Genomic DNA, 27,560 nt, shown 5'->3' with positions numbered 1-27,560 from the left:
TGAAGAGATCAGACAAATCCCTCTGTGCTATTTTATGCCGTGGTTATAAGCCATTATTTTCACTAGAGATCACTTTGAAAAACATAACCCAGATAAAGAACGACACTTCACACTGCATCATTTTACAATAAGAAATTTATTATTCACATACAAAACAAGACATTTTAAGCATCCCTAGTATGCTAAGTAACCACTGAAAGAAAAGAACTAATAAACTAATGCTTGACCAAATTCTTGCTGTTTGTGGCCTGTTCTAAAAACTATCCAGTTACATTTGTGCTTCAAACATCATTTACATATATACAGTCAGGTGCAATTTTACAAAAAATCTACTCTACAGAATCAAATCTGTAACTTAGTGCAAAATAATTTTCATGGGGAAATAGTCCTATGTAAGCAATTATGGAGTCATAGAGTTATGGGTTTGATTTACTAAAGGCAAACAGACTGTTCACTTTGCAAGGGAAGTTGCACTTTGCAAGAGAATTTCCGCAGAGCTCAGTGAATGAGGAGAAGCTCTGCTGATTTCCATCACCCAACTATGTGCAAGGAATAAAGCAGTTTTCATTCCTTGCATGTGAGTGGGTATCCGTTGCAAATTGAAATTTTACCACATTCACTAAGCTCTGGGGAAAATTCCCTTGCAAAGTGCAACTTCCCTTGCAAATTGAACAGTCTATTTGCCTTTAATAAATGAGCCCACATGATAGTTCTGTTTTAGGTGGATTAAGGATGTCACATGATTGATAAATCCAGAGATAATGACAGCTGAAAAAAGTTTTACAGTAAAAGTCAAGCTGGCCCCCATTCTGCAACATCTTCCCAGTGGATTGAATGAAAAAAAAAATGGATCTGATTTAACCATCCACACATTCGAGGTAGATGGGTGAATCTATCCTGCTGTGCTATTGTATTCTGAAAGCGGGGAGTCTTCTCTGCTGCCAGAATACAATGATCAGTGTTACTGGCTATTGCCGACGGCACTGATCATACAGTGCCATCAATAGATGGACTTGTGTACAACCAGCCTGCCCATACATGGATCGAAAGCAGGGACCGGCTGAATTTCAATCCAGGTATGGCCAACTTTAACTGTTCTGTAGAGAAAATCAATGCTGGCTATATAGCTTAACCCTACATATACAAACTCTACTGAATGACTCAGAGGAAGGATTCATCCCCATCTGTCCCCTCTCTGCAGAGGGTCCATCTGGGTTTATTAGAAAGAAAGAGGCTAAAGGCAAATGGCTTCTCCTGTGCTCCCCCTTTAGAAAGCCCATAAGCTTCAGTATCATGGGTGGTCCCTGTTTTAACAAATTTGTGAAACAAGAGTTTTAAAAATGAATATTAATAACCTTAAAAATGTAAAAAAAAATATCCTAAAACCAATACTGTATAACTTTTTATGAATAAGTCAATAACTGTATAATGATGTCTGCAATCACTGAATTTCTAAACTATTCATTGCACCGCCACCAAAATGTGTTCTGACATGTAATCACATACATTTTACACTTTCAAAAAGATAAATACCTTCAGACAAATAAAAATGTTTTCTTTGAAATAGTGCTGCCTTTAAAACATTCTGATCGTTTTTATTTACAGGCCCTGGCATTTTGTTGAGTGTGCTGTAAAAGGTTGCAGTTTAAATCTACATGTAGGGCCGATATAATAAATATTTAATTTTCCAGTGTAAGGTGGCTTTAATTATTTCATTAAGGTGTGCAAATCCATAATACAAGTATTATTTCATGAACATTACGTTATTTCATGAACATGTAATGTATCTTTAAATATTTATTGTAGGGGAAATTTCGTTAAAAGGACTGAGAACTGTAAATAACACTGTGGTCTATTTTATAAAACATTCGTTGCACAAACGTCAGAAACATTTATGGAAGGTGAACAAAATGTCACCATATTTTTTCTAATAGATTAATGCTTGCATAGTCAGCTCCATCTAGTGGTCGAAATATGGTATAGTTTTCTGAAATTCCTCAATGAGAAAACTATACCACATTTGGCCACTAGATGGAGCCAAATGATACAGGAATGCTTTCATGCAACAAATATTATATTGTGTCCAGTCTGTGTGTGGTTTACAATGCATGTGAAGAGCACTGATGGCATTAATATAGGAAGATTTTATAAGTGTGCGCTGTAGATTAATTTTCTGTTTTTTCTAATACAAAGTTTGCTTAAAAATAATTGTTGAAGAATTTTGTAACCTCAGTTATGGTACTTTTTCAATTTAAAAAATACAATGTACAATTGTATGCAATTGATCATGTTAGCGCTTTCAAGATATAGCGTGCAACCTCCATATTTGTCTGTAAAAGTAGTGACATACTGTATACTTCCATTAAAAAATAGATTTTTTTTCAAGCGAATCCATCTTGAGACAAATATGGGAACTGTCTTTTGTCTACACTTTCTGCTTCAAAGACCTAAAGCGAGTAAACAGATGATGAAAGTCAGAGAATAGTTAGAATTCTTGATCTATAGGCATATTATGGGTTAGGCATTCAAAGCTCTGAGCAAAGGCTGCCTCAATGTTTCTTTTATGACCCTAGTGCTGCTAGGCGAAAGTGCTAACCACTGTGATGCCTGAAATGTACTCATTTTCAGAAGCAGGTAGAGTAATCCCTGACGCTGTGGTTCCTGACAATTAAATTAAAGTGTAAGGATCTACTTCTATATCCATCCACTGGGACAGGCCAAAACTTTAATTACATTTTTGGGAGCCATGGCTCAGAGGATTTCTTTGCCTGCTCCCAAAAATGAGTAAATAGTCCCCTCTCGCCTGCTGCTGAACTGGAGGAAAGTGGGCAGTGGTGACGGCATATATTGAGGGGTGTGGTCTGCACAGGGTACTGGCACTCTAGGGGTTCTGTATGGCTGCCCAACATGTTTATTTTTGTGTTGCTGTCAGACAGGTCAAAGCAGTGGGGGTTTGGAGGGGAACTGTCAGGAAGTGCTCTTTGGGGCCCCATGATTTCTAATGGCTTTCCTGGTCTTCTTTTCCCCTCTTCGTATGAAAGTCAGTATTTGTATAAGCTTGTATGTTGACCCTCACAACATATGCATATCCTCTCTTCCCATTTTACAGTGGTTTGAGCCAGGCAAAACAGATCACTCAGGCACTGTAAGGTCCTTGCCCGCGGGCGGTCCGCCCAGTGGACTCCGCTTTGCTCTGCAGGGGGGGGGGATCGATCTGCTGATCCCCACTGAGCAGGTGGATGACAGGTCTGTCTCTGCTCACTGTGCTGAGATGGACCTGTTAGAGCCCCGCTCTACTCTATGGGGAGATCGGATAAAAACGGACCGCCTGTCCGTTTTCATCCAATCCCATCCGATCCGCCAGAAGGATGGAAAATAGGGTGACCATCTGTCTTGACTTCACGGACAGGATCGGATTGCAGCGGGTGCCAGCGGACATGTCACCGCTGACATCTGCCACTCCATAGGAGTGAATGGAGCGTCCAATCAGGTCCGGGACCTTATTGGAAAGCCCGTGTGAAAGGGGCCTTAAGTGGGGAAGGATGTGTTTGTGTTTGGGGCAGGAAAGATGAGAAAGGAAGGCAGTTGCCCCATTTTGAATGCATAGCTCCCAACTGTAACTGATTTGGAAGTCCCTCTGTCCCTCTTTCCTCCTCATTTGTGGGTGTAACTCATTTATTTTTTAATTTTATTTTTTATAATTCTCCTTTGAGGGGGTGTTGCAGGGGTTGTATCCTATGACTACATACTTTTGCTAATAGGTGTCCCTCGTTCCCAACTGTTGGGAGGTACAGTGGAACCTCGGATTACGAGCATAATTCGTTCCAGGAGTATGCTCGTAATCCAAAGTACTTGTATATCAAAGCGAGTTTTGCCATTGGAGTCAATGGAAACGAAAATAATTTGTTCCGCATTGACTTCAATTGGATGCAATACCACATGCGGCCAGAGGCAGGGGCGAGTTACGATTTTTAAAAATACAGTGCTCGTATTGCGAAACACTTGTTAACCGCGCTACTCGCAATCTGAGGTTCAACTGTATGTGAATAAGGTTTTTTTTTTCCAAAGCATCTGACCCTCCAAAAAAAGGAGGAAGTAAAGCTTGTAGTGTTATACTATAAAACACCCCAAGGATGCATTCACATTTGCATGTCTCGAAACGCAAGAAAAAAATGAGAACCCCAAATGCGTCCAGCAGCTACAGTACTCTATCCCCTATGCAGAGCTGCTGTTAGAAATCATGGGGCCCCATACAGCCTCCCTGAGTGGCTCCCCCCAACCCTGCCTACATGCCAACCCTCCTCCCCCATGCTCCAAGGGGTGCAGTGGAACAGCAGCACTGACTTTATCCACCTACGCCCCAAAAATGAAAAAAAGTCCCTCCTTTGCTCCCATCTCCTTGGCCCCTCTGTTGACCTGGTGGGGCCCAGGGAAATGTAATTTAAGCCCTGGTTAGCAAGTAGGAGTGGGGGTGTGGGTGTAGTATACTCCATTTATTCAATTAGGCAGAAATGAACAATAAAGCTGCCCGGGGCCCCCCCGTTTAGCTGATGGGGCCTGGGTCCAGTACTACAGGACCAGTTGTACTGCCTTATCAGCGGCACCCTGGCCCTATGCTCCAAAAGGTGAAAATGAATAGGCTGTCCTATGTTTGTAATACAATAACGTGCAAAAACAACCAAGCAGTATTGGAATGTTGTTAAATGGAGCAATGGACTCCAGGTTACTCTTGGTTATAAGGATCATCACTGGCACGATGACAGGGTTCCATTCAGTACTTCACATTAAAAAATCTAAATGACGATGGTTGGCCATTGAGCATTGTACCTTCAGCTATTTTATTGTCTCTGGGTCATGTATTAACACTACTTAGGGTGACTTTAGTTTGTAAAGAGTAAAAAGTCCCAGCCATGACTTTTAACAATAGTATAAAAATGTTGAACCCTTGTGATTGTGCTTTTTATCTCTGAAAACTCCCCTTTACCTGACAATCGCTTCGACCATCTGAGTTTTTGGAATAAACTGCCTAGTCACCCCTTTGCCATGCTTTGCTGACAGTAAAACCAACAGTAGTCCAGCAAGCTGCAAACTGTATGATCTCAATTTATAACAGAAGGATATATGTACTTCAGTTCCCTCTACAAACACTTTACTAGCAATGCCTAATGTCAGATTCAGACGTCACAACAGTTTTTGCTTATGACTGGAGGCTTTAACATTTATATAGCTCTTTTAGACGCAGGCTGGCTCTTTACATTTATTTTCCATTTAAGGGAGACAGACTTGGCATCTGAGCTTGGAGCTGGTGATACTCAGACTCAGCAGTGGAATTCTTCAAAAGTATACAGTCTTATGATATACAAAGCCTTGCCTGCCCTTTTTTCCTGCCCACAATAAATCACAACACTTTATTAGTTCTGGATCATTTTCATCATTCAAATATCATGGGGGGTCTGTGCCAACCAAGCTGAGATGCAAGAAAAGGTGCCCAATGTTCCTTACACAATGTTCTGTGAAGCCTTTGGCAAGTAAACTGTAAATATAAACATTTCAAGCACGTATTTAGTTGTTTCCCAGAAGTTTAACTTTAAAGTGGCCCTGTTGGGGATATTAAAATGACTCCAAAGAATACCAAACAATATGGGGCAAACTCCACATAATCGGTTCAATTTAAAACATTGATATTCCATGTGGAAAAATGTCTAACAATCACCTGCCTGGGATCCTCACTTACATGTTTCACTCAACAAGGCCTTACTGTAGAATCTCTGTGCCTAAGTCCATGTTGGGTGAAATGCGTTGGAAATTTTAAAAGAAACATGATGGCCAGTATTTTCTCCATATTGTTTGGTGGACTGTGAGCAGAGATGGGCAGGAAAGCTGTGTTTGCACCTGAGATGAGAAGCAGATATCCAAGCGTGGGCTTTTGTAGCCGTATTGTCTGTTTGGTGAAATGCGTCAGTACATTTTAAATTTGAACATGATGTGTGACATTTTGCTCTATTTGATGGACTTTGAGCAGAGATACGCTGGGGAGCTGTGCCCACACCTGAGATAGGAAGCAGATATCCAAATGTGGGCTTTTGGAGCGGTAACATTTTTTAGGATTGTTGAAGCCACAAAGAAGCTAATAAACACCACTTGGTTTCGATGGTTCCTTCTGCTGACCTTGACGCCACTGCAAGGCACAGTAGTGACGCGGAGGTTGACGGGAGGAACTACTGAGCACAGCTGGGGAGGGGAGCCAGGAGATGGACACTTCGGGAGGAGTTGGTTTCTGCTGAGGACTTCAGCAGACTACTCCTCTCGAATGGAGACATGGGTGGATGGATGAGTTTGCTTTGAATGCAACAAATTAGGTAGTTAAATAGCTTTTTTAGTTTGTGGTGCTCAGATACAGTTTAGTTTAATAGGAGCTTTCTTTATTATAAAACAGACTCTGCACGCATCCTATTCTGGAAATGTTCAATAACCTTATGTTTTGTTGACAGGTCTCGCCTAGCTAAGTGTGCAAAATTTACCAAGCCACTCAATTTTCCTCCAATATCTGTGTGACAATTATCGCTTCTGTGGCATCCTTACTATGCATGATCTGATCTTGGACCTTGAATTTAGTTATAAGTTTGTACATAAAAATAGCATCCCACGATATTATCCACTGTTTGATACATAACATAACTGTTTGTACTACCAGAAGATGCTGTAGGGTGGTTGTGCAACCTACTTCTATGGAAATAAATACTCTAATAACCAGAACAACCTTTTGAGGGAAAGACATGTGGTGGCTCTCTCCACTTCACGTGACATTTTTATTGTCTGTAGAAGGTGCTTTTATGCATAGCATTCATTTGAGACAGCCCCTTCTTTGAAGGCTGAAGTGGTTAGACCACATTTTGCAACACTTTTTTTAAAGTGGAGTTCTAAGACCACTGATTGCAGAGAATTGATGCCCTTCTGTCATCTGGCATGGCATCTGTCTTTGTAAAACAAGCATGTCAGTCAATGCAAATCCCACTCTACATGGTTTAGTCAAGCATCCCTTTATACGGTTAAGTCACCTTTGATCAGTCTGGATGATTTGCTGCTGATAGCCGAGCTAGGGCCTACTTTCAGCTTATACGCTGTGCCGGGAGGATATGCAATAGAAAGCCGATGACCACCAGCCCCGCTAGCTCTTCGATCATCAGTACTTTGTCTTCGGAGAAGAAAGTTATTGGTCCTTTCATGTTCTCTGTTGGACCAATTATCCCTCTCGTAGGCTGGAGGTGGACTGGACCCCAGTCCTTCCCTAGACCGGCACTTTCCCTTTACCAAAATATGTAGCAGTTCAGACAGGCTGAGAATGGCAGAGATGATCCCAACTACAAAGTAAAACTGCAGAAAAATGGTCTTTTCTGTTGGCCTGGACACAAAGCAGTCCACTTTGTGTGGGCAGGGTTTGCGTTCACAGATGTAGTCTGGAGCTACTTTGAACCCATAGAGTAACCACTGTCCCACTAGAAAACCCACCTCTGCCATTATCCTCATCACCACATTGACAATGTAGAATGTGCGTATGTGACGTCCACGCTGGTCAGCCCTTAACTTGGTTCTGATGCTGCTTGGCTGCCCAGGTTGTGCTGCTTCCTCTTCATCTGCATCTCTTCCCATCTTGGCATTCTGGTGCATGGAATAAATTACAAACAGCACTGCTGGGGCAGAGAGCAGCACAATATGGAAGACCCAAAAGCGGTAGTGGGATATAGGGAAGGCCTGGTCATAGCAAACTTGACGACAGCCTGGTTGCATAGTGTTACATACAAATTCCTCCTGTTCATCTTCAAACATGTCACTACCCACGGTGGCCAGGATGAGTATGCGAAAGATGAGCATCACCACCAGCCAGAACCGTCCCACCATGGGAGAGTGCTCCTGGACAGCATCTAATAGCGAGCTCAAAAAGCCCCATTCCCCCATGTCTCCTCTTGTCCAGGACTCTTGCACTGCATGAGAAACAATTATAACATTATGAGAACATGTACTTTAAGCTATTTTTCATGATTTATAATCCAGGTATGGGATCTGTCATCCCAGTCCAGATTCAGGAAGTCATAAGAACCAGATAAATAAAAGAATATATACAACCGCTTTTTTTTTTATAGTCTTTCTATCACATACACATACTGTACTATGCTAATTCTCCTGTAATAACTGACTGGAGGGCTGCCTAAAAATGTGATAATGCTAGGGATTCTAGAAGCCAAATAGGGAGATATGAGCACATTTTCTAAGTACTTTTCCTGTTTTCAAATATAGTAAAGACATACTATAAAAATTCAAAGACCAATTTAATTAAAAAGAATAAGTAGTAATAATATACTAATGGAAATATAAGAAAAAAAAAATAACACCGCTCTTTGCATTGAAAACTACACACCCTAGGACTGGAGTTGAGAAACACTGTCCTAAACACTTCAAACAATCATCCCCATACTTGTATCTGTTTTAATTATTGATACAGTGCTTCGAACATTATATGTTTGCAAAGTTTTTAGTCTTTTATAATAATACACACCTTTTACTTCACTAACAATGTTAGATAATTGATTTTGTTATTATTTTATTGTACAGGATTTAAAGAGATAAACCATTTTCACAGTGGTGAACACTTAAAACAAAATATATCACAGTCTAATTGAACTAGTTTATACTTTCTGTAATAACGGCTGTATGAAAGCTTGCTTGGTTTATCCAAATGTAGAATTGTACAATATTTAAGTTTGTATTTAAATTTTGTTTTTCACTAGGATTTTGTACCTTTTAAATTTTAGAATGTACAGGCATATAAATTTAGTGATTTTATTAAAAACGTTTGACCGCTTTCAACATTCTTAAAGTGGATTAATATGGACATCATGGCTGTGTATTTTTTTTAAATTGCTGAATATTGTTATATTCATTATCACTAACATTATAATTATTATTATCCCCTAAAATATAGTTATTTTTTATTATTAACAAATTGCTACATGGGAGTATGCCCTGAAATATATTTAACCTTTTTTTTTTTTCTTCTAATCTCTTAATTCAATATAAAAGGTTTCTGTGGTGTTAATCAATATGTAATACTTTGCCTTTAAGTCAGATGGAGATAGATTTTCATATCTCTTGTGATAATTGTGATGTATTTCACTATGAATCAGCAAAATCTGTCTTAATATACAGTTGTAGAATACTAATGTCTGTGTTTGCCTCTAATGTATATAGTACAGCATTTACAGTAGGCCATTGAGTTGCAAACGTACCTAAATTGCTCCTTGTGGGCAGGAACTGATGTGAACGTACAATATATACAGTGGGTATAAAAAGTCTACACACCCCTGGTAAATTGTCAGGTTTTTGTGGTGTAAAAAAATGAGACAAAGATAAATAATTTCAACATTTTTTCACCTTTAATGTGACCTATAAACTGAAAACTCGACTGAAAAACAAACTGAAACCTTTTAGGTGGAGGGAAGTAAAAATAAAAAAACTAAAATAATGTGGTTGCATAAGTGTGGACACCCTCTTATAACTGGGGATGTAGCTGTGTTCAGAATTAAGCAATCACATTCAAACTCGTGTTAAATAGGAGTCAGTACATACCTGCCATCATTTAAAGTGCCTCTGATTAACCCCAAATAAAGTTCAGCTGTTCTAGTAGGTCTTTCCTGACATTTTCTTAGCCGCCTCCTACAGCAAAAGCCATGGTCCGCAAAGAGCTTCCAAAGCACCAGAGGGATCTCATTGTTAAAAGGTATCAGTCAGAAGAAGGGTACAAAAGAATTTCCAAGGCATTAGATATACCATGGAACACAGTGAAGACAATCATCATCAAGTGAAGAAAATATGGCACAACAGTGACATTACCAAGAATTGGATGTCCCTCCAAAATTGATGAAAAGACGAGAAGAAAACTGGTCAGGGAGGCTGCCAAGAGGACTACAGCAACATTAAAGGAGCTGCAGGAATATCTGGCAAATACTGGCTGTGTGGTACATGTGACAACAATCTCTCGTATTCTTCATATGTCTGGGCTATGGTGTAGAGTGGCAAGAAAAACATCCGAGCCCGGCTAAACTTTGCAAAAACACATCTGAAGTCTCCCAAAAGCATGTGGGAAAATGTGTTATGGTCTGATAAAACCAATGTTGAACATTTTGGCCAGAATTCTAAAAGATATGTTTGGCGCAAAAACAACACTGCACATCACCAAAAGAACACTATACCCACTGTGAAGCATGGTGATGGCAGCATCAAGCTTTGGGGCTGTTTTTCCTCAGCTTGAACAGGGGTCTTAGTCAAGGTAGAGGGAATTATGAACAGTTTCAAATACCAGTCAATATTGGCACAAAACCTTCAAGCTTCTGCTAGAAAGCTGAACATGAAGAGGAACTTCATCTTTCAGCATGACAAAGGCATACATCCAAATCAACAAAGTTATGGCTTCACCAGAAGAAGATTAAAAGTTTTGAAATGGCCCAGCCAGAGCCCAGACCTAAATCCAATTGAAAATCTGTGGGGTGATATGAAGAGGGCTGTGCACAGGAGATGTTCTTGCAATCTGACAGATTTGGAGTGTTTTTGCAAAGAAGAGTGGGTAAATATTGCCAAGTCAAGATGTGACATGCTGTTAGACTCATAGCCAAAAAGACTGAGTGCTGTTACAAAATAAAAAGGTGCTTCAACAAAGTATTAGTTTTTAAGGGTGTGCACACTTATGCAACCATATTATTTTATTTTTTTATTTTTACTTCCCTCCACCTAAAAGATTTCAAGAGGAAGTAAACCCTGATGGGTTTACTTCCTCTTTGTTTCCCTGCAAAGGTAAAGCATAATGGGCTACTATGCATAGCATAGTAGCCCATTATGTGTCACTTACCTGACACAGGAGCCTGCAATGTCACCGCTGTCCCCTCTGCTACGGAGCGTCCATCTTCTTTCGTGGCTTGGAATGAAGATTGGCCGGAGCCGCGATGACATCACTCTCGCGCAAGCGGATGGGAGCCGCCATATCGCCATTAGCAGCGGCATGCTCAGTGCGCCTGCGTGCCTGTCTTTTTTGCAAATATCTCCTAAACCGTGTAGGTTTAGGAGATATTTCTTGGACCTACAAGTAGGCCTTAATCTAGGCTTACCTGTAGGTCAAAGTGGTCTGTAAGGGTTTACAACCACTTTCAGTTTGTTGTTCAACTGAGTTGTACAGTTTATAGGTCACATTAAAGGTGGAAAAAGTTCTGAAATGTTTTATCTTTGTCTCATTTTTTTTACATCACAGAAACCTGACATTTTAACAGGGGTGTGTAGACTTTTTAAATCCACTGCATGTGCAAAGCTCTATGTAAATTGACAGCGCTATATAACCTTGGATTGTAAGCTCCTTGAGGGCAGGGACTGATGTGAATGTACAATATATATGTGCAAAGTGCTGTGTAAATTGAAAGCTCTATATAAGTACCTGTAATAATAAATAAATAAAATAGTGACCTGCCGCTAAGTATGGTAGATAAGAATTTGACTATTCCTAATTATTAGAGCACAGTATGCTAAGGTACTTACTGGTGTTAATGTGGTCCAGTTACTTAAAGACATTTTAATAAAGTCTGTTGGTTAAAGGCTTCTCCTGGTAGTGTTGAAGCTTGGTCAGTTGTTCACACTCCCACACAATGATCAATATAATGGAATGGCTCAATGGCCAATAGGAACAGTATTTAGTATATTTTTCCTCTATTAATCTTTGAAAACTGACCTTGCTTAAAAAAATAAATAAATAAATAACACTGGTAAAGCTATCCACCTCATTTATTTTGCTCATGAAAACTAAAAGTTCAACTGCTTCATGGATGTAGTGGAGGCCTTTGACAACATCTACTGGAGGTTTAACTGCTTGCCGACCATAGACTGTATATGTATATATATATATATATATATATATATATATATATATATATAGCGGCAAAGCGGCTCCTCTTAGCAAGATCACATACCTGTACGTGATCCTGCACTTCCGGGTCTGGGGCACGCACGCGGGCCGCCGGTGACCTGCTCCCAATCAGCCAATCAGTGGCTCTGACGGACGTGATGTCTGCTGGGACCCTCTGATTAATTCCCGAGCGGCATATCGCCATTCTGTGAGAAGGGGAGGTAGTGATCCTGTGTTTCTGCTAAGCAGGAACACGGATCTCTGCCTTCCCACAGTACAAGCACATCCCCCACAGTTAGCAAGCACTCCCTAGGAACACATTTAACCCTTTGATTGCCCCTGATGTTAACCCCTTCCCTGCCACCGTTATTACTACAGTGACACTGCATATTTTTAGCACTGATCACTGTATTGGTGTCACTAGTCCCCAAAAAGTGTCTCTTAGTGTCCGACTTGGCCACCACAATGTCACAGTCCTGCTATAAGTCGCTGATCGCCGCCATTACTAGTAAAAAAAAAAATAAAATAAAAATTCCATAAATCTATCCCATAGTTTGTAGACACTATAACTTTTGCGCAAACCAAACCAATCAATATACGCTTATTGGGATTTTTTTTTACCAAAAAATATGTAGCAGAATACATATTGGCCTAAATTTATGAAGAAATTAGATTTTTTACATTTTTTATTGGATATGTTTTATAGCAGAAAGTAAATAATATTGTTTTTTTTTTGTTTTGTTTTTTTTTTTGTTGTTCTTTTTTTGTTTATAGCACAAAAAATAAAAACTGCAGAGGTGATCAAATACCACCAAAAGAAAGATCTATTTGTGGGGGAAAAAAGGCACATACATTTTATTTGGGTACAGGGCCACACAACCGAGCAATTGTAACGCAGTGCTGTAAAACAAAAATTGGACTGGTCATTAAGGGGGGTAAACCTTCCGGAGAGCGAGTGGTTAATATGAGGCTCTTGGTCCAAATATGTTATCCTGGAAATAACAGTTATTTAGAAAAATGAGTGAACTTTTCTCTTGCCAACGGAAATAAGAAGTGGGACATCTAACTGTCAAAGGCCTCCTCTACATCCATAAAGAGCAGTTGAGCCCTTAGTTTTATGAGCAAAGTAGATGAGGCCAAAATGCACAACACCCAGATATATTAGAGATACCAATGATTGGGGACAAATATAAAATAATATGCTTTATAATATACTTTATAATTTTTATCAACCAACCACAATGCTCCCTAATAAAGGAGTAAAAAAAAAGACTTGGGAATTATCTAATTTTAAGATTCAAATCTGATGTAATGAGTGTACATTTACTATTAGACACAATATCAGAGGTACATACAGTGCCTTGAAAAAGTATTCATACCCTTTGAAATTTTCCTTATTTTGTAATGTTACAACCAAAAACATAAATGTATTTTATTGGGATTTTATGTGAGAGATCAATACAAAGTGGCACATACTTGTGAAGTGAAAGGAAAATGATAAATGGTTTTCAACATTTTTTACAAATAAATATGTGAAAAGTGTGGCGTGCATTTGTATTCAATACTTTGAGTCAATACAATACTGTAGAACCACCTTTCACTGCAATTACAGCTGCAAGTCTTTTTGGGTACTAGCTTTGCACATCTAGAGAGTGACATTTTTGCGAATTCTTCTTTGCATAATATCACAAACTCTGTCAGAATGGATGGAGAGTGTCTGTGAACAGCAATTTTCAAGTCTTGCCACAGATTCTCAGTTGGATTTAGGTCTGGACTTTGGGCCATTCTAACACATGAATATGCTTTGATCTAAAGTAAACCATTTCATTGTAGCTCTGGCTGTATGTTAGGGTCGTTGTGGTGAACCTCTGCCCCAGTCTCAAGTCTTTTGCATACTCTAAGAGGTTTTCTGCTAAGATTGCCCTGTATTTGGCTCCATCCATCTTCCCATCAACTCTGGCCAGCTTCCCTGTCCCTGCTGAAGAAAAGCATCCCCACAACATAATGCTGCCACCATGTTTCACGGTGGGGATGGTGTGTTCAGGGTGATGTATAGTGTGTAGTTTTCCGCCACACATAGAGTTTTGCTTTTAGGCCAAAAAGTTACATTTTGGTCTCATCTGATCAGAGCACCTTCTTCCACATGTTTGCCGTGTCCCGACATGACTTCTTGCAAACTGCAAATGGGATTTCTTATGGTTTTCTTTTGCCACTCTTCCATAAAGGCCAGCTTTGTGGCCTTTTAATAGTTGTCCTGTGAACAGATTCTCCCACCTGAGCTGTGGATCTCTGAGTTACCATGGGCCTCTTGGCTGCTTCTCTGATTAATGCTCTCCTTGCCCGGCCTGTCAGTTTAGGTGGAGGGCCATGTCTTGGTAGGTTTGCAGTTGTGCCATACTCTTTCCATTTTCGGATGATGGATTGAACAGTGCTCCGTGAGATGTTCAAAGCTTGGGATATATTTTTATAACCTAACCCTGCTTTAAAACTTCTCCACAATGTTATCCCTGACCTGTCTGGGGTGTTCCTTGCCCTTCATGATGCTATTTGTTCATTAAGGTTCTCTAACAAATCTAAATAGAAAAGCTGTATTTATACTGAGATTAAATTACACATAGCTGGACTCTATTTACTAAATTAGGTGACTTCTGAAAGTAATTGGTTTCACAAGATGTTATTTAGGGGTATCAGAGTAAAGGGGGCTGAATACAAATGCATGCCACACTTTTCAGATATTTATTTGTAAAAAAATTTGAAAACCATTTATCATTTTCCTTCCACTTCGCAATTATGTGCCACTTTGTATTGGTCTATAACATAAAATCCCAATAAAATACATTTACGTTTTTGGTTGTAACATGACAAAATGTGTAAACTTTCAAGGGGTATGAATACCTTTTCAAGGCACTGTAACAACTCAACCTCAAAGTTCTTTACCATCTCATAATAACATGGTTAAAAGCTTACTATCTGTTTAGAGAAGACCCAGTGGTCTATTATTGCTATTTTCAGCAGGACAATAAATTCTGAGCTGTAATAGGGTGACAATAATCGTATTGATGATATGGTATTACACACCAGTCCATTATATTCAAATTTATGCCTGGATTATTGATTAAGGGTTAAAACCATTTGTGGTATAAGGTGGCTTGTAGTCCTTTCTTCAGCAAGGTGTCCTGCACAGAGGGCTTATGTAGTATAAAGTTCAGAAAATAGCTCTTTGTCTTCTTATATTCAAAGCATGACAGTAAAAAATGTACAGGTTTTCCAGAAGTAACATGGTGAGGTGATGTTTTAGCCACAATAGCCCTTTGTCAACCTTTGGAGCACAAGGCTTGACAAAAAGTTGGGTTTTAAACCTCATTGTTCTACTTCTGGAGGACTATTAACTTTTGAGTATGATAAAATAAATAACCATTTGCTGAATATTAGGCTGGCCATACATTATACAAATGTTCTTGTTCAATTTCCTTTGAATTACCTTCAACTATGTAGTGCATACAAATTGAAATAGTTTATGTTTGACCTTGTATTATATTGTTTTGGTAAAAGGAACGTTGTACAAGAAATGGCATAATGTTTGGCCAGCCTTTTATATATATATTTTAAAAGTGTTACTATAGCCTAAAAAGTGTCAGTGAGCTGATGTTTTTGCACAAGGCATTCATTAAATGATGTCGACATTCACCCTAAATTTCACTGGCTTTTGCACCTTGAGATCTTTACAGTCTCTTTAGAATTTGTACTATTTATTCCGAAGGTAGTAGTCTTATTTTTGTAAAGCCTCCTAAAGTGTAGTTATCCCAAAACATAACACAGTAAAGTAACTGAATGTAAAATACTGGCATACCAGAACAAATTAGGATAATCTCTGAGTTGATTAAAACATTCAGAATATAATATATTAAAGAACACTACTAACTGGCTACTTCAGCTCAGTCTATCTGATTTAAATTAGCATGTATAACAATTTCTTGGTACAGGCAGGAAAAGACTAGACAACAATCCATTATTCCCTAATCTTTTCCTTCCTCGTGTCCCTCTTTCTCCCTGTTTTTTCTTTTTGCAATGTAACAAAAATGATCTGTTTAATGATTTACACAAATTTAGCACAGTGGCATAAAAAATTAAGTAAAATAAATTTTTGTTTTTTTATGACTATTCTCATGGTTGAAAATTGTCAGAGTGGCCTTGGCTTTATCCTACATAAAGTGTAAGTTCCTAAACATATGTCACATATTTAAACCCGCTCCTGCATGCGCCCAGTTTGACTGAGCTATGTAAACCTTACATGTGTGTATGTGTGTACGATATGTCTTTGTAAATCAGCCTTTCTCAACCTTCCTAAACTGAAGAAACCCCATGAAATAAATTTTCGGACTTAGAGAACCCCTGTTAATACTAACTATAGATCGTAGTACATTAATGTGATTGTCACTGGATAGAATGCCCCTTACATTTGTGGTTATGTGGAAGAACAACCCCCTTACCTTACAGGTAGCTAAAACGACCATTGGTGGCTGTTATTAATTGGAACCACTAGCAACCTCTAAAGGGACCCTAAAGTTTCACAGAACCCTGGTTAAAAAGGGCTGCTGTAGAGGAACAGAATGGGTGCTAATGTACTATCAATTGCTTAAAGAATCCCTCTGAAAGTACCCTAGGGTTCCACAGAACAAAGGCTGGTGTAGAGGAACAGACTGGGTGCCAATGTACTAACAATTGCTCAATGACCCCCTATCAACCTCTGGAGGTACCCTAGGGTTCCAAAGAACCCTGGTTGACAAAGGCTGGTGCAGAGGAACAGACTGGGTGTCAGTGTACTAAGAATTGCTGAAGGAACCCCTAGCAACCTCTGGAGGTACCCTAAGGTTCCAGTGAACCCTGGTTGACAAAGGCTGGTGTAGAGACCGAGTGCCAATTTACTAACTATTACCGTACTTAAGGAAGTCCTAGCAACCTCTGGAGGAACCGTGGTTGACAAAGTCTGGTGTAGAGGAGCAGACTGGGTGGCAATGTTTTAACTACGTGATACACAGTTTAGGTGAAGATAATTTTACCTTCCTTTAGTATGTACATTGTATATATTAATATATTGTATGTAATTATAAATAGTAAGTCAATTCGTGTAGAGAAAGTTGAGGTGATTGCAGCCATATTAGTTCACTTGCAACAAAAACAACTGACTGTAATAATTTATTTTATTTGCACTAACATTACATTTTTCAGAACAGGCTTTTGGAGTGTTCCCTTCTTCTTGGTCCAAGCAGTACATTTTTTTTTTTATTGTCATAGTAGGTAACATTTTGCTAAACTTTTGTGTATCAGTACTGCTTGGACTGAGAAGAAGGGAACACTCCAAAAGCCTGTCCTGAAAATGTAACTATTACATTTTTAGGAAAAGCTTTCAAGGTGCTCCCTTCTTCTCAGTCCAAGTAGTACTGATGCACAAAGTTTTAGCAAAATGTTAACTAGGACAATCCCTTAGACAAAAAAACAAATGTATGGCTTGAACCGAGAAGAGGGGAACGCCACGAAAGCTTGTTTTGAAACGTGAAATGTTAGGGCACTTTAAAAAAAATGATCATGGACAATTGTTTTTGTAAAGGTAGTTAATACATTCAAGTTGCTGGATCCAGTAAAATAGGTGATCTAAAGAAAACAAACGTAGAGGCTTTTAAATATTCGGCATCGGTAGGAAGTTTTAGGTGCTGTGCCTACAAGGCCCCTACAATTTGTTTTCTTAGGCCCTGTATGACTGTCTGCATAAGGATTAACCCCTCCCTGCTTATGACTGCAGCAGGCGGTGTATATGTGGCTTACCACGGGTTAATGTTGTCGTGCTCTCGCACTTTCACTCTCTCTCTTTCTCCCAGACTGGTATAAGATAAGAATGTCTACATTTAGCGCATACCTCTCAACTGCCTTGCTGAGACATCAGGGACAGCTTTGTCCCCCCTTCACAGGGTGGGGATGCTGGCAAGTCAACTGCAGAGAGAAAGCAGTTTTACACCGGAGGTTAAAGGGTTAAATGGCACAGTGTTGTCAAATAATACTAAGAGGATGTAGTGCCAGCATGCACCTGTCACATTATTCTTATGCATAGAAAAAAAAAATACATTTCCCTTATGAAGCCTAGTTGATGGGGCTGGGCGTACCTCATGCCTTATTACATGAAAGCACTGAGCATCCATCTCTGTCTGTTAATGCCGGGTTTATTGAGTAAGGCAGTGCATAGAGCAGTGATGATGTTCCAACAGAGGTAACCCATAGCACTATTTCACACTGCTCCTGCATCATTTACCCTAATAAATAAACCTTGTTATGTATAAAACACAAAATACAACACATTGGTCATGTACATCTACCTATTACTCCATGGACATAAAGACACCTCTCACTGCCTATTACTACAATGGATATCAGGACACCTCTCACCACCTATTACTATATAGACATCAGGACATTTCTCACTGCCTATTACTACATGGACATCAGGACACCTCTCACCTCCTATTACAACACAGACGTCAGGACACCTCTCACCTCCTATTACAACACAGACGTCAGGACACCTCTAACAACCTATTATTACATGGACATCAGGATACCTCTCATGCCCCCACCCCCCCATCCTCCTGTCTCCCCCCCCCCTTTTTCTCCTCCCCCTTTCCTCTCCTCCTTGTGCTTTTTCTTATCCTCTTTCCTTTCTTCTTTCCTTTTCCCCCACTCCCCTTCTCCCCCTTCCTTTCGTGTACTCAAATTGTTACCCCCCCCCTTTTTATCCATATACATGGACAAGGTCCTTTACAATTATATCATTTTTTTCCTCAGTGGCTACTCAGCCTTAGCATCCACCATTTTGTCCCCCATGTCTGCCGTAGGGGAGTGTTGGTGACACTTGTGTCCTGTTTTTGGCCCTCGTGTTGGTCCTCAGTGGTAAGCGACAGTAGTACCCAATTCCCCTATTTCACTCCTCTTGTGTTTTGGATTATATTTCCTTGTACCTTTTTGCCTGTTACTATTTATATTTTATTATATTTTCTTCATATTTTATCTAGTACTGTTCTTCCTGAAGAAGCGGTAAATTCCCACAAAACATATAGAGGATGTTAGTGCACTGTGGACTAATTATGTTCCACCGTGGAGTATATACCGCACCAGTATAACGTGTATTGTCATACGATATGGTCCTTTCTATTATTTTTGTAAACCCCTGTTGTAGACTGCATCTGGATACCTTGTTTTTAATTACATTTTTTGTATCAATAAAATTTATATTTTTTTACTCAATGTGGAATCTATCCAGGGTACCAAGATAGTCCATTTCCCTTGTTCTCTGCTTTGGAGACTTTTGAGGGGGATAGTCTTCCTGCATTTATCCCTATGATAGTCTTTAGGATGATGGTACCCATAGTCTTTACTTATTAGTAGTATTTTGAGGCCCTACCTCTATTTTTACATGGACATCAGGACACCTCTAATGGCCTATTACTACATGGACATCAGGACACCTCCAATGACCTATTACTACATGGACATCAGGACACCTCTCAAGACCTAATACTACATGGACATCAGGAAACTTCTAACAACCTATTACTAAATGGACATCAGGACACTTCTCACCTTCTAATACTACATGGACAGGAGGACACTTCTCACCTCCTAATACTACTTGGACATCGGGATACCTCTAACAACCTATTACTACATAGACATCAGGACACCTCTCACCTCCTAATACTACATGGACATCAGGACTCTTCTCACCACCTAATACTACATGGACATCAGGACACCTCTCACCTCCTATTACTACATGGGACATCAGGACACTTCGTACCTCCTATTACTATATGGACATCAGGATGTTTCTCAACACCTATTACTACATGGACATAAGGACACCTTTAACAACCTATTACTACATGGACATCAGGATACTTTTAATGACCTATTACTACATGGACATCAGGACACTTCTCACCACCTATTACTACATGGACATCAGGACACCTCTAATCACCTATGACTATATGGACATCAGGACTCTTCTCTCCACCTATTACTACATGGACATCAGGACACCTCTAATCACCTATGACTATATGGACATCAGGACTCTTATCTCCACCTATTACTATATGGACATCAGGACACCTGTCGCCTTCTATTACTATATAGACAGTAGGACAACTCTCATCAACTCTTAATATAAAGACAGCAGGTTACATCTCACCTCTTTATAAGACCTAGACTAAAGGAAATGCCTCTCTTCAGACATTGACACACCTTTCACGTCCTAATATACAGACAGGGCATGCATGACCCTTTCCTAATACACAGACATCAGCGCACCTTTCACTGGTTGCTAATACACAGACATCAGGGCATGTATGACCCCTTCCTAATACATAGACATTAGGACACCTCTCGTGTCTTCCTAATACACAGGCATCAGGACACCTCTCAGTTCCCCCTGATAAACAAATATTGGGATACATCTCACCTCCTCCTAATACACAGATCTGAGGACACCTCTCTCCTTCTAATGTACAGACATCAAGACTCCCCCTAATACCCCCTCCTAATATACAGACATCAGGACAACTATCCCTAATACACAGACATCAGGACAACCATTTCTAATACACAGACGTCAGGACAACTATCCTTAATACACAGATACGAATACATACCTCTTTTCTCCACAGATAAACAAACTTCAGGACAAGTACTTCTAGCCTCCTTCTAATACATAAATATGAGCATGCATACTGGTCATGTCCTCCTAACACACAGGTATTGAGCCCCAACTCCCATAGGTAATGTAGAAAAACTAAATGAAGCAATCCTTGCTTTAGGTGATTGGAGCCGCATTGGTGCACTTGCGACAGAAACAATGGAGTACTGTCGATCAGACCTTGATGAAAGGGGTATACAAGAAAGCTTGTCCTGAAAAATTGTATGTTGGTGCAAATAAAAAAAGTATCATGGACAGTACTCTATTGTTTCTGTAGCAATAATTTCAATAATAATTTCAGTATAACATTCATTCAGCAGATAGCACCCCTAGGACATGTCCTTTAATTCTACAATCCCCATCTGTATACATAGATGACTTACCTGCATATTAGGGATAAAATATCCACAACTCCATGGGCTGCTTCCACTGCAGAAGTTTATAGCCTGGAGCGCTGACAACCGTTTCACTTCATTTTCCCTGGACAGTATCAGGATGAGAAGTTATTTAGCCAACGCCTGGCTCCGCCTTCTTTTAAAGGGACAATGACCTGCTGTATGAACTGAATGCATTGTCCCATGCTTGACAGATCCTACATTATTGTTTCTGGTTTCCAGCGACAGATTGAAAAAAAGACGCACGTCCATAGAGTTTGCTACTGATTTTAAGGACTCATCCACTTTACAGTAAAGGCTCTCTTATAAGAAGTCCTGTTTTTACTATCTGTTCCAACATTTTATTTGTTATATATATATATATATATATATATATATATATATATATATATATATATATATATATATATATATATATACTATATTGCCAAAAGTATTGGGACACCTGCTTTTACACGCACATGAACTTTAGTTGCATCCCAGTCTTATGCCCTGTACACACGATCGGACATTGATCGGACATTCCGACAACAAAATCCATGGATTTTTTCCCTAAGGATGTTGGCTCAAACTTGTCTTGCATACACACGGTCACACAAAGTTGTCGGAAAATCCGATCGTTCTGAATGCAGTGACGTAAAACACGTACGACGAGACTATAAACGGGGCAGTAGCCAATAGCTTTGTCTCTTAATTTATTCTGAGCATGCGTGGCACTTTGTGCATCGGATTTGTGTACACACGATCGGAATTTAACCGATCGGATTTTGTTGTCGGAAAATTTTATATCCTGCTCTCAAACTTTGTGTGTCGGAAATTCCGATGGAAAAAGACGGATGGAGCCCGAGTGTACAGGGCATTAGTCCGTAGGGTTCAATATTGAGTTGGCCTGACTCACAATCTCCGCTTTAATTCATCCCTAAGGTGTTCTATTGGGTTGAGGTCAGGACTCTGTGCAGGCCAGTCAAGTTCCTCCAACCCAAACTCACTCATCCATGTCTTTATGGACCTTGCTTTGTGCACTGGTGTGCAGTCATGTTGGAACAGGAAGGCTATCCCCAAACTGTTCTCACAAAGTTGGGAGCATGAAATTGTCCAAAATGTCTTGGTATGCTGATGTTGAGTTCACTCTAACTAAGGGCCAAGCCCAACCCCTAAAAAAACGACCCCACACCATAATCTCTCCTCCACCAAATGATTTGGAGGGGTGGCCCAATACTTTTGGCAATATAGTGTGGATGAGCGAGTTTGGGGTGGAGGAACTTGACTGGCCTGCACAGAGTCCTGACCTCAACCCGATAGAACACCTTTGGGATGAATTAGAGCAGAGACTGCGAGCCAGGCCTTCTCGTCCAACATCAGTGCCCGACCTCACAAATGTGCTTCTAGAAGAATGGTCAAACATTCCCATAGACACACTCCTAAACCTTGTGGACAGCCTTCCCAGAAGAGTTGAAGCTGTTCTAGCTGCAAAGGGTGGGCCAACTCAATATTAAACCCTACGGACTAAGACTGGGATGCCATTAAAGTTCATGTGTGTGTAAAGGCAAGCGTCCCAATACTTTTGGCAATATAATGTGTGTGTATATATAGATTTATATCTATATATAGTATCTCACAAAAGTGAGTACACTCCTCACATTTTTAAATATTTTATTATATCTTTTCATGTGACAAAACGTGTGCAAGGAGGGGGCAGAGCAGGGAGCGATGACTGATAGTCTGCAGCTCTCTGCTCGGGGAGCTGTCAGAACCGAGTGATCGGCGATGTTCGATCGCTCAGTTCTCAGTGCAGAGGCGCCGGGGGACAGATGCACCATGCTTCATCCACCTAGGTAAGTATTAATATAAAAAAAAAGCCCAAACCCATACTTCTCTTTTAAGCTTTAATAATAATAATAATAATTAATTTTAACATAGCTTAAATAGCTTAAATATTTAATATTATTAATAATAATAGCTTAAAAAATGTATATTCATAATAATATTATTACTAATATTAATAATTCTAGCTTTACTATTTTAGACTAGAAAACACTTTACAAAGTAAACATGCGTTACTACTTTAGTAAATCCTTCCGATACCAGAAAATTAGTGGTATGTAGAAGGGACAAGGCTCTGTAAGTCAGAAGGGTCTCGTCTTCTCTAACCCTATTCTCTAGTAAAGATATTTTTCAACTTGAGTGTAGGCTTAAAGGGTTCTCCACCATAATGTCAAACAAAAATGAATGCTATTCCTAATTGCTCACATGAAACATTCAACGCGTTTCGGGACCAAACACCACTTTACCTTCATCAGGGCTACAAAATAAATTAAACGTGATAATGAAAATTGGAATTTATGTTACAATGTTGTGATATAGGTTCCTATTTTTATTATCCTGTTTCATTTACTTCGTAGCCCTGATGGAGGTGGATTGGTTATGTGCCCCCAAATGCATTGGCTGTTTTATGTGATTGCATTATGAATAATTATATGTTTTTGAACTCTCTCATTGTTTGGTTTTGGCACTTCTTTCAATATTTCTATTGTTATATTGACTTCTGGGTACCCTTTCGAGGGAAGCCATGTTTTATGTTAGCCACCTGACCACATGCAGTGAACTTGTATGACAGTTTCCTTTCACTTGATCATACAAATTAGTCTTAAAGTTCTAGCTCCTTAATAATTTGTTTTTCTGGAGGTCACTTTTGCATCTAGAGGTACATTGTGGGAGGAAGGGTGAAATCCACATTCTCACTTATACCTGGAATTATTGGGTATAATGCTCTAGTGATAAACAGAGCTGAGGGAAGTGAACCATAGCTGAGTATATGCAGCAGTGGGGGGATAGATTGGCCCACATCTGCAAACAAAAGAACTGGCAACTCAATGACTCTCTGCAGGAAACAGATATTTTCTATAAAGGGGTGTGCAAACCAGCACACACCAGTGCTAACGCATTTCGGCCCACAAGGGCCTTAATCTTAGCTGTGGGCATTGTGAGATGCAACGCGTTAGCACTTTTGTATTCTGGTTTGCACACCCCTTTATAGAAGATAATAAAGATTGCTGTTTCCTACGGAGTTGCCGGTTCTTTTATTTACCTGTTTGCATCTGTTGTGGCTTGTGGAGGTTGAGAGCCAGGCAAAGGTGCGAGATAATTCCTCCAGATGAGAGTGGGGAGGGAAGAGCTCTGTGTTTGCTTTTCATTTGCCTATACATACCTGCACTACCAACACATCTCCCACTCTACCACTCCAATCTATTAACCTTCTATGAGGAGGTGAGTTGCCATCTAGATAAAGGAAGGCCCGTAGATGTGGTGTATCTGGATTTTGCAAAAGCATTTGACATAGTTCCCCATAAACGTTTACTGTACAAAATAAGGTCCATTGGCATGGACCATAGGGTGAGTACATTGATTGAAAACTGGCTACAAGGGGAGATCAGAGGGTGGTGATAAATGGGGAGAACTCGGAAAGGTCAGGGGTGGGTAGTGGGGTCTCCCAGGGTTCTGTGCTGGGACCAAACCTATTTATTTTGTTCATAAATGACCTGGAGGATGGGATAAACAGTTCAATCTCTGTATTTGCAGACGATACTAAGCTAAGCAGGGCAATAACTTCTCCGCAGGATGTGGAAACCTTGCAAAAAGATCTGAACAAATTAATAGGGTGGGCAACTTCATGCAGGGCTGTCTTTAAGGTGGGGCAAAAGGGGCATCTGCCCTGGGCCCCATCATTGTTTTGGGGCCCAAAGCAGCTGCCTCATACTTGCCAACTATCCCAGTTCAAATTCCCTTGCCCCTTGAAGTTTTAGTCCCATGCTGTGTCCTGATATCTCAGGTCTTGCTCAGCTCTGCCTATTGCTGTGCACAGATGACTCACCTGCAGGCCCTGTGTTTAAATTTAAATAACCTGCATTGATATGTAAATAGCTTCGGAATTAATATGTAACTAGTCCTGCCTACAACGGTGGTCATTGACCCTATCATTAGCCTGTTCTGCAAGGCAAGCAAATTGGAGGTGGAACCCTTTTTCAAAATAGCATGGTGCCACAGCACCCTGAATTGTGGTGCATGTGCACATGTACAGTTACCTCTAGTAACCAATTGGTGAGTGGTAAGGATGTCCAGTAACCTCTAGCAACCAATCAGTGAGCAGTATTGATGTACCGTAATCTTTAGCAACCAATCAGCAACAGGCAGAAGCCATGTGCTGTAACCTCTAGAAAATAATAAGTAAGCCATAATGTGTGCTGTAACCTCTAGCAGCCAGTCAGTGAGTGGTAATGATAAACTGTAACCTTTGTCAACCAATCGCAATCACTTCCTGATCTAATTCAGTAAACTGATTTTGAGTCTAGCTGCTATTTATTGTAGATTCAGAGCAGGTGGAGAGTGAAATTGCATGGGGGAGGGGGGCCCAAGAAAATGTTTGCCCAGGGTCCAATCAATATTAAAGACGGCCCTGACTACATTGCAAATGAGGTTCAATGTAGAAAAATGTAAAATAATGCATTTGGGTGGCAAAAATATGAATGCAATCTATACACTGGGGGGAGAACCTCTGGGGGAATCTAGGATGGAAAAGGACCTGGGGGTCCTTGTAGATGATAGGCTCAGCAATGGCATGCAATGCCAAGCTGCTACTAACAAAGCAAACAGAATATTGGCATGCATTAAAAAGGGGATCAACTCCAGAGATAAAACGATAATTCTCCTGTTCTACAAGACTCTGGTCCGGCCGCACCTAGAGTATGCTGTCCAGTTCTGGGCACCAGTCCTCAGGAAGGATGTACTGGAAATGGAGCGAGTACAAAGAAGGGCAACAAAGCTAATAAAGGGTCTGGAGGATATTAGTTATGAGGAAAGGTTGCAAGCACTGAACTTATTCTCTCTGGAGAAGAGATGCTTGAGAGGGGATATGATTTCAATATACAAATACCATACAGGTGACCCCACAATAGGGATAAAACTTTTTCGCGGAAGGGAGTTTAACAAGACTCATGGCCACCCATTAAAATTAGAAGAAAAGAGGTTTAACCTTAAACTACGTTGAGGGTTCTTTACTGTTAGAGCGGTAAGGATGTGGAATTCCCTTCCACAGGTGGTGATCTCAGCGGGGAGCATCGATAGTTTCAAGAAACTATTAGATAAGCACCTGAATGACCACAACATACAGGGATATACAATGTAATACTGACATATAATCACACACATAGGCTGGACTTGATGGACTTGTGTCTTTTTTCAACCTCATCTACTATGTAACTATGTAACTAACATTACTATTGGACTGTCACTATGATAGGTTGCCTCATTGGGTAATAAGAATGTGGGAAAAGCAATTGTGGGGGGAAAAATCTCCATCATTACCAAGAATTGTCGGAACTTGGCCAGATCTCTACTGCCTAGCATTTGAGTGTCAAGAAGACAATGATAATTGCTGCAAGCATACCCACTAGCACCTTTATGTTTCTAAGTTACATACCTTGCACGGCAGCTTGATATCCAAAGTCTGCTGAAAGAAGGTTTTCTATTCAACCGTTTATTTCTCAGAATTTTCTCCAACAATGTTCTTGTGATGGCAACTTTCCTGAAACCCCCTGAGCTCCCACCTCCCTTGTATCCTTTACTGTCAGCTTCTTCCTCCTCTGTGACTAGGGCCACAGCTTGATTCCTTCCTAACAGCTACTGGAACAAAATGCTGGCCCAGAAGCTTACTGTCCACAGACATGATATCTCACAGAGAGCCTGTGCCAGAACATGTGACCTGGAAGGATGTTGTCCTCAGCAGATGTTGATAGTGTTAAGGAATGCTCAGTTTCAGTATTACTGGGTTGCATTCTTTCCTTTCTCTTTCTGATTCTTATTTAATGTACTGTAGATATCTAGGTGCCTGTATTGTACTTCATATCTGTCTTCTTTAACTGTGTGCCTGTCCCTTTACATGTCCAGCATAGTCATTATTATATTATACTATACTAATTCTGTACGATAAAACAAAATTTATATATATACTGTATATATACAGTAGGTAAAGAAAGGAATCACCCCCTTTAAAATAATCACATTTTGTTGCTGCAGCAGCCTGAAATGAAGAAAGACACAGTTTTTGCTTTATCCAGCTGTATTTATTAGTGCAACTTATAGCATCCAAATATAAGATATAATACCAACATGTCAGAGAAAAAAAAATCAAAAACAGAATCACGGAGTTGGAAAAAGGATTTACCCCCCTTATGTCAGTATTTTGTTGGACCACCTTTAGCTTTAATTACAGCCTTTAGTCTGTTGGGATATGTCTCTACTTTGCACATCTAGACTTTGCAATATTTGCCCACTCTTGTTTGCAGAACTGCTCACGTTCAGGTAAATTTGATGGTGACTATTTGTGGACTGCAGTCTTCTAGTCATTCCACAGAATTTCATTGGGGTTTAAGTTTGGGCTCTGACTGGGCCATGCAAGGACATTCACCTTTTTCTCCTTCAA

The 27,560-nt window shown here is 40.0% G+C and overlaps 1 protein-coding gene across 5 annotated transcripts in view; it reads right to left on the bottom strand.

The window, feature by feature from the left end:
* Positions 1–119: 119 nt before the first annotated feature.
* GJD3 (gap junction protein delta 3) overlaps positions 120–27,560 on the bottom strand; it is an 84,908-nt gene continuing 57,467 nt past the window's right edge. The window contains exons 1-4 of one of the 5 annotated variants that reach the window (XM_073607982.1): positions 26,559–26,832; positions 21,071–21,167; positions 17,856–17,929; positions 120–7,982 (exon numbers count right to left, since the gene is read on the bottom strand). In XM_073607982.1, the coding sequence (XP_073464083.1) occupies positions 7,042–7,956 (915 nt within the window). In that variant the 5' untranslated portion in view covers positions 7,957–7,982; positions 17,856–17,929; positions 21,071–21,167; positions 26,559–26,832 and the 3' untranslated portion in view covers positions 120–7,041. Of the gene's footprint in view, positions 7,983–17,855; positions 17,930–21,070; positions 21,257–26,558; positions 26,833–27,560 lie in introns of those variants that run through there. The other 4 variants (XM_073607983.1, XM_073607985.1, XM_073607987.1 and 1 more) reach the window with 4 other exon arrangements.

The sequence above is a fragment of the Aquarana catesbeiana genome, linkage group LG12 (assembly GCF_042186555.1).
Source record: "Aquarana catesbeiana isolate 2022-GZ linkage group LG12, ASM4218655v1, whole genome shotgun sequence".
Classification (NCBI taxonomy): domain Eukaryota; kingdom Metazoa; phylum Chordata; class Amphibia; order Anura; family Ranidae; genus Aquarana; species Aquarana catesbeiana.
This window is presented reverse-complemented; position numbering and strand designations above follow the sequence as displayed.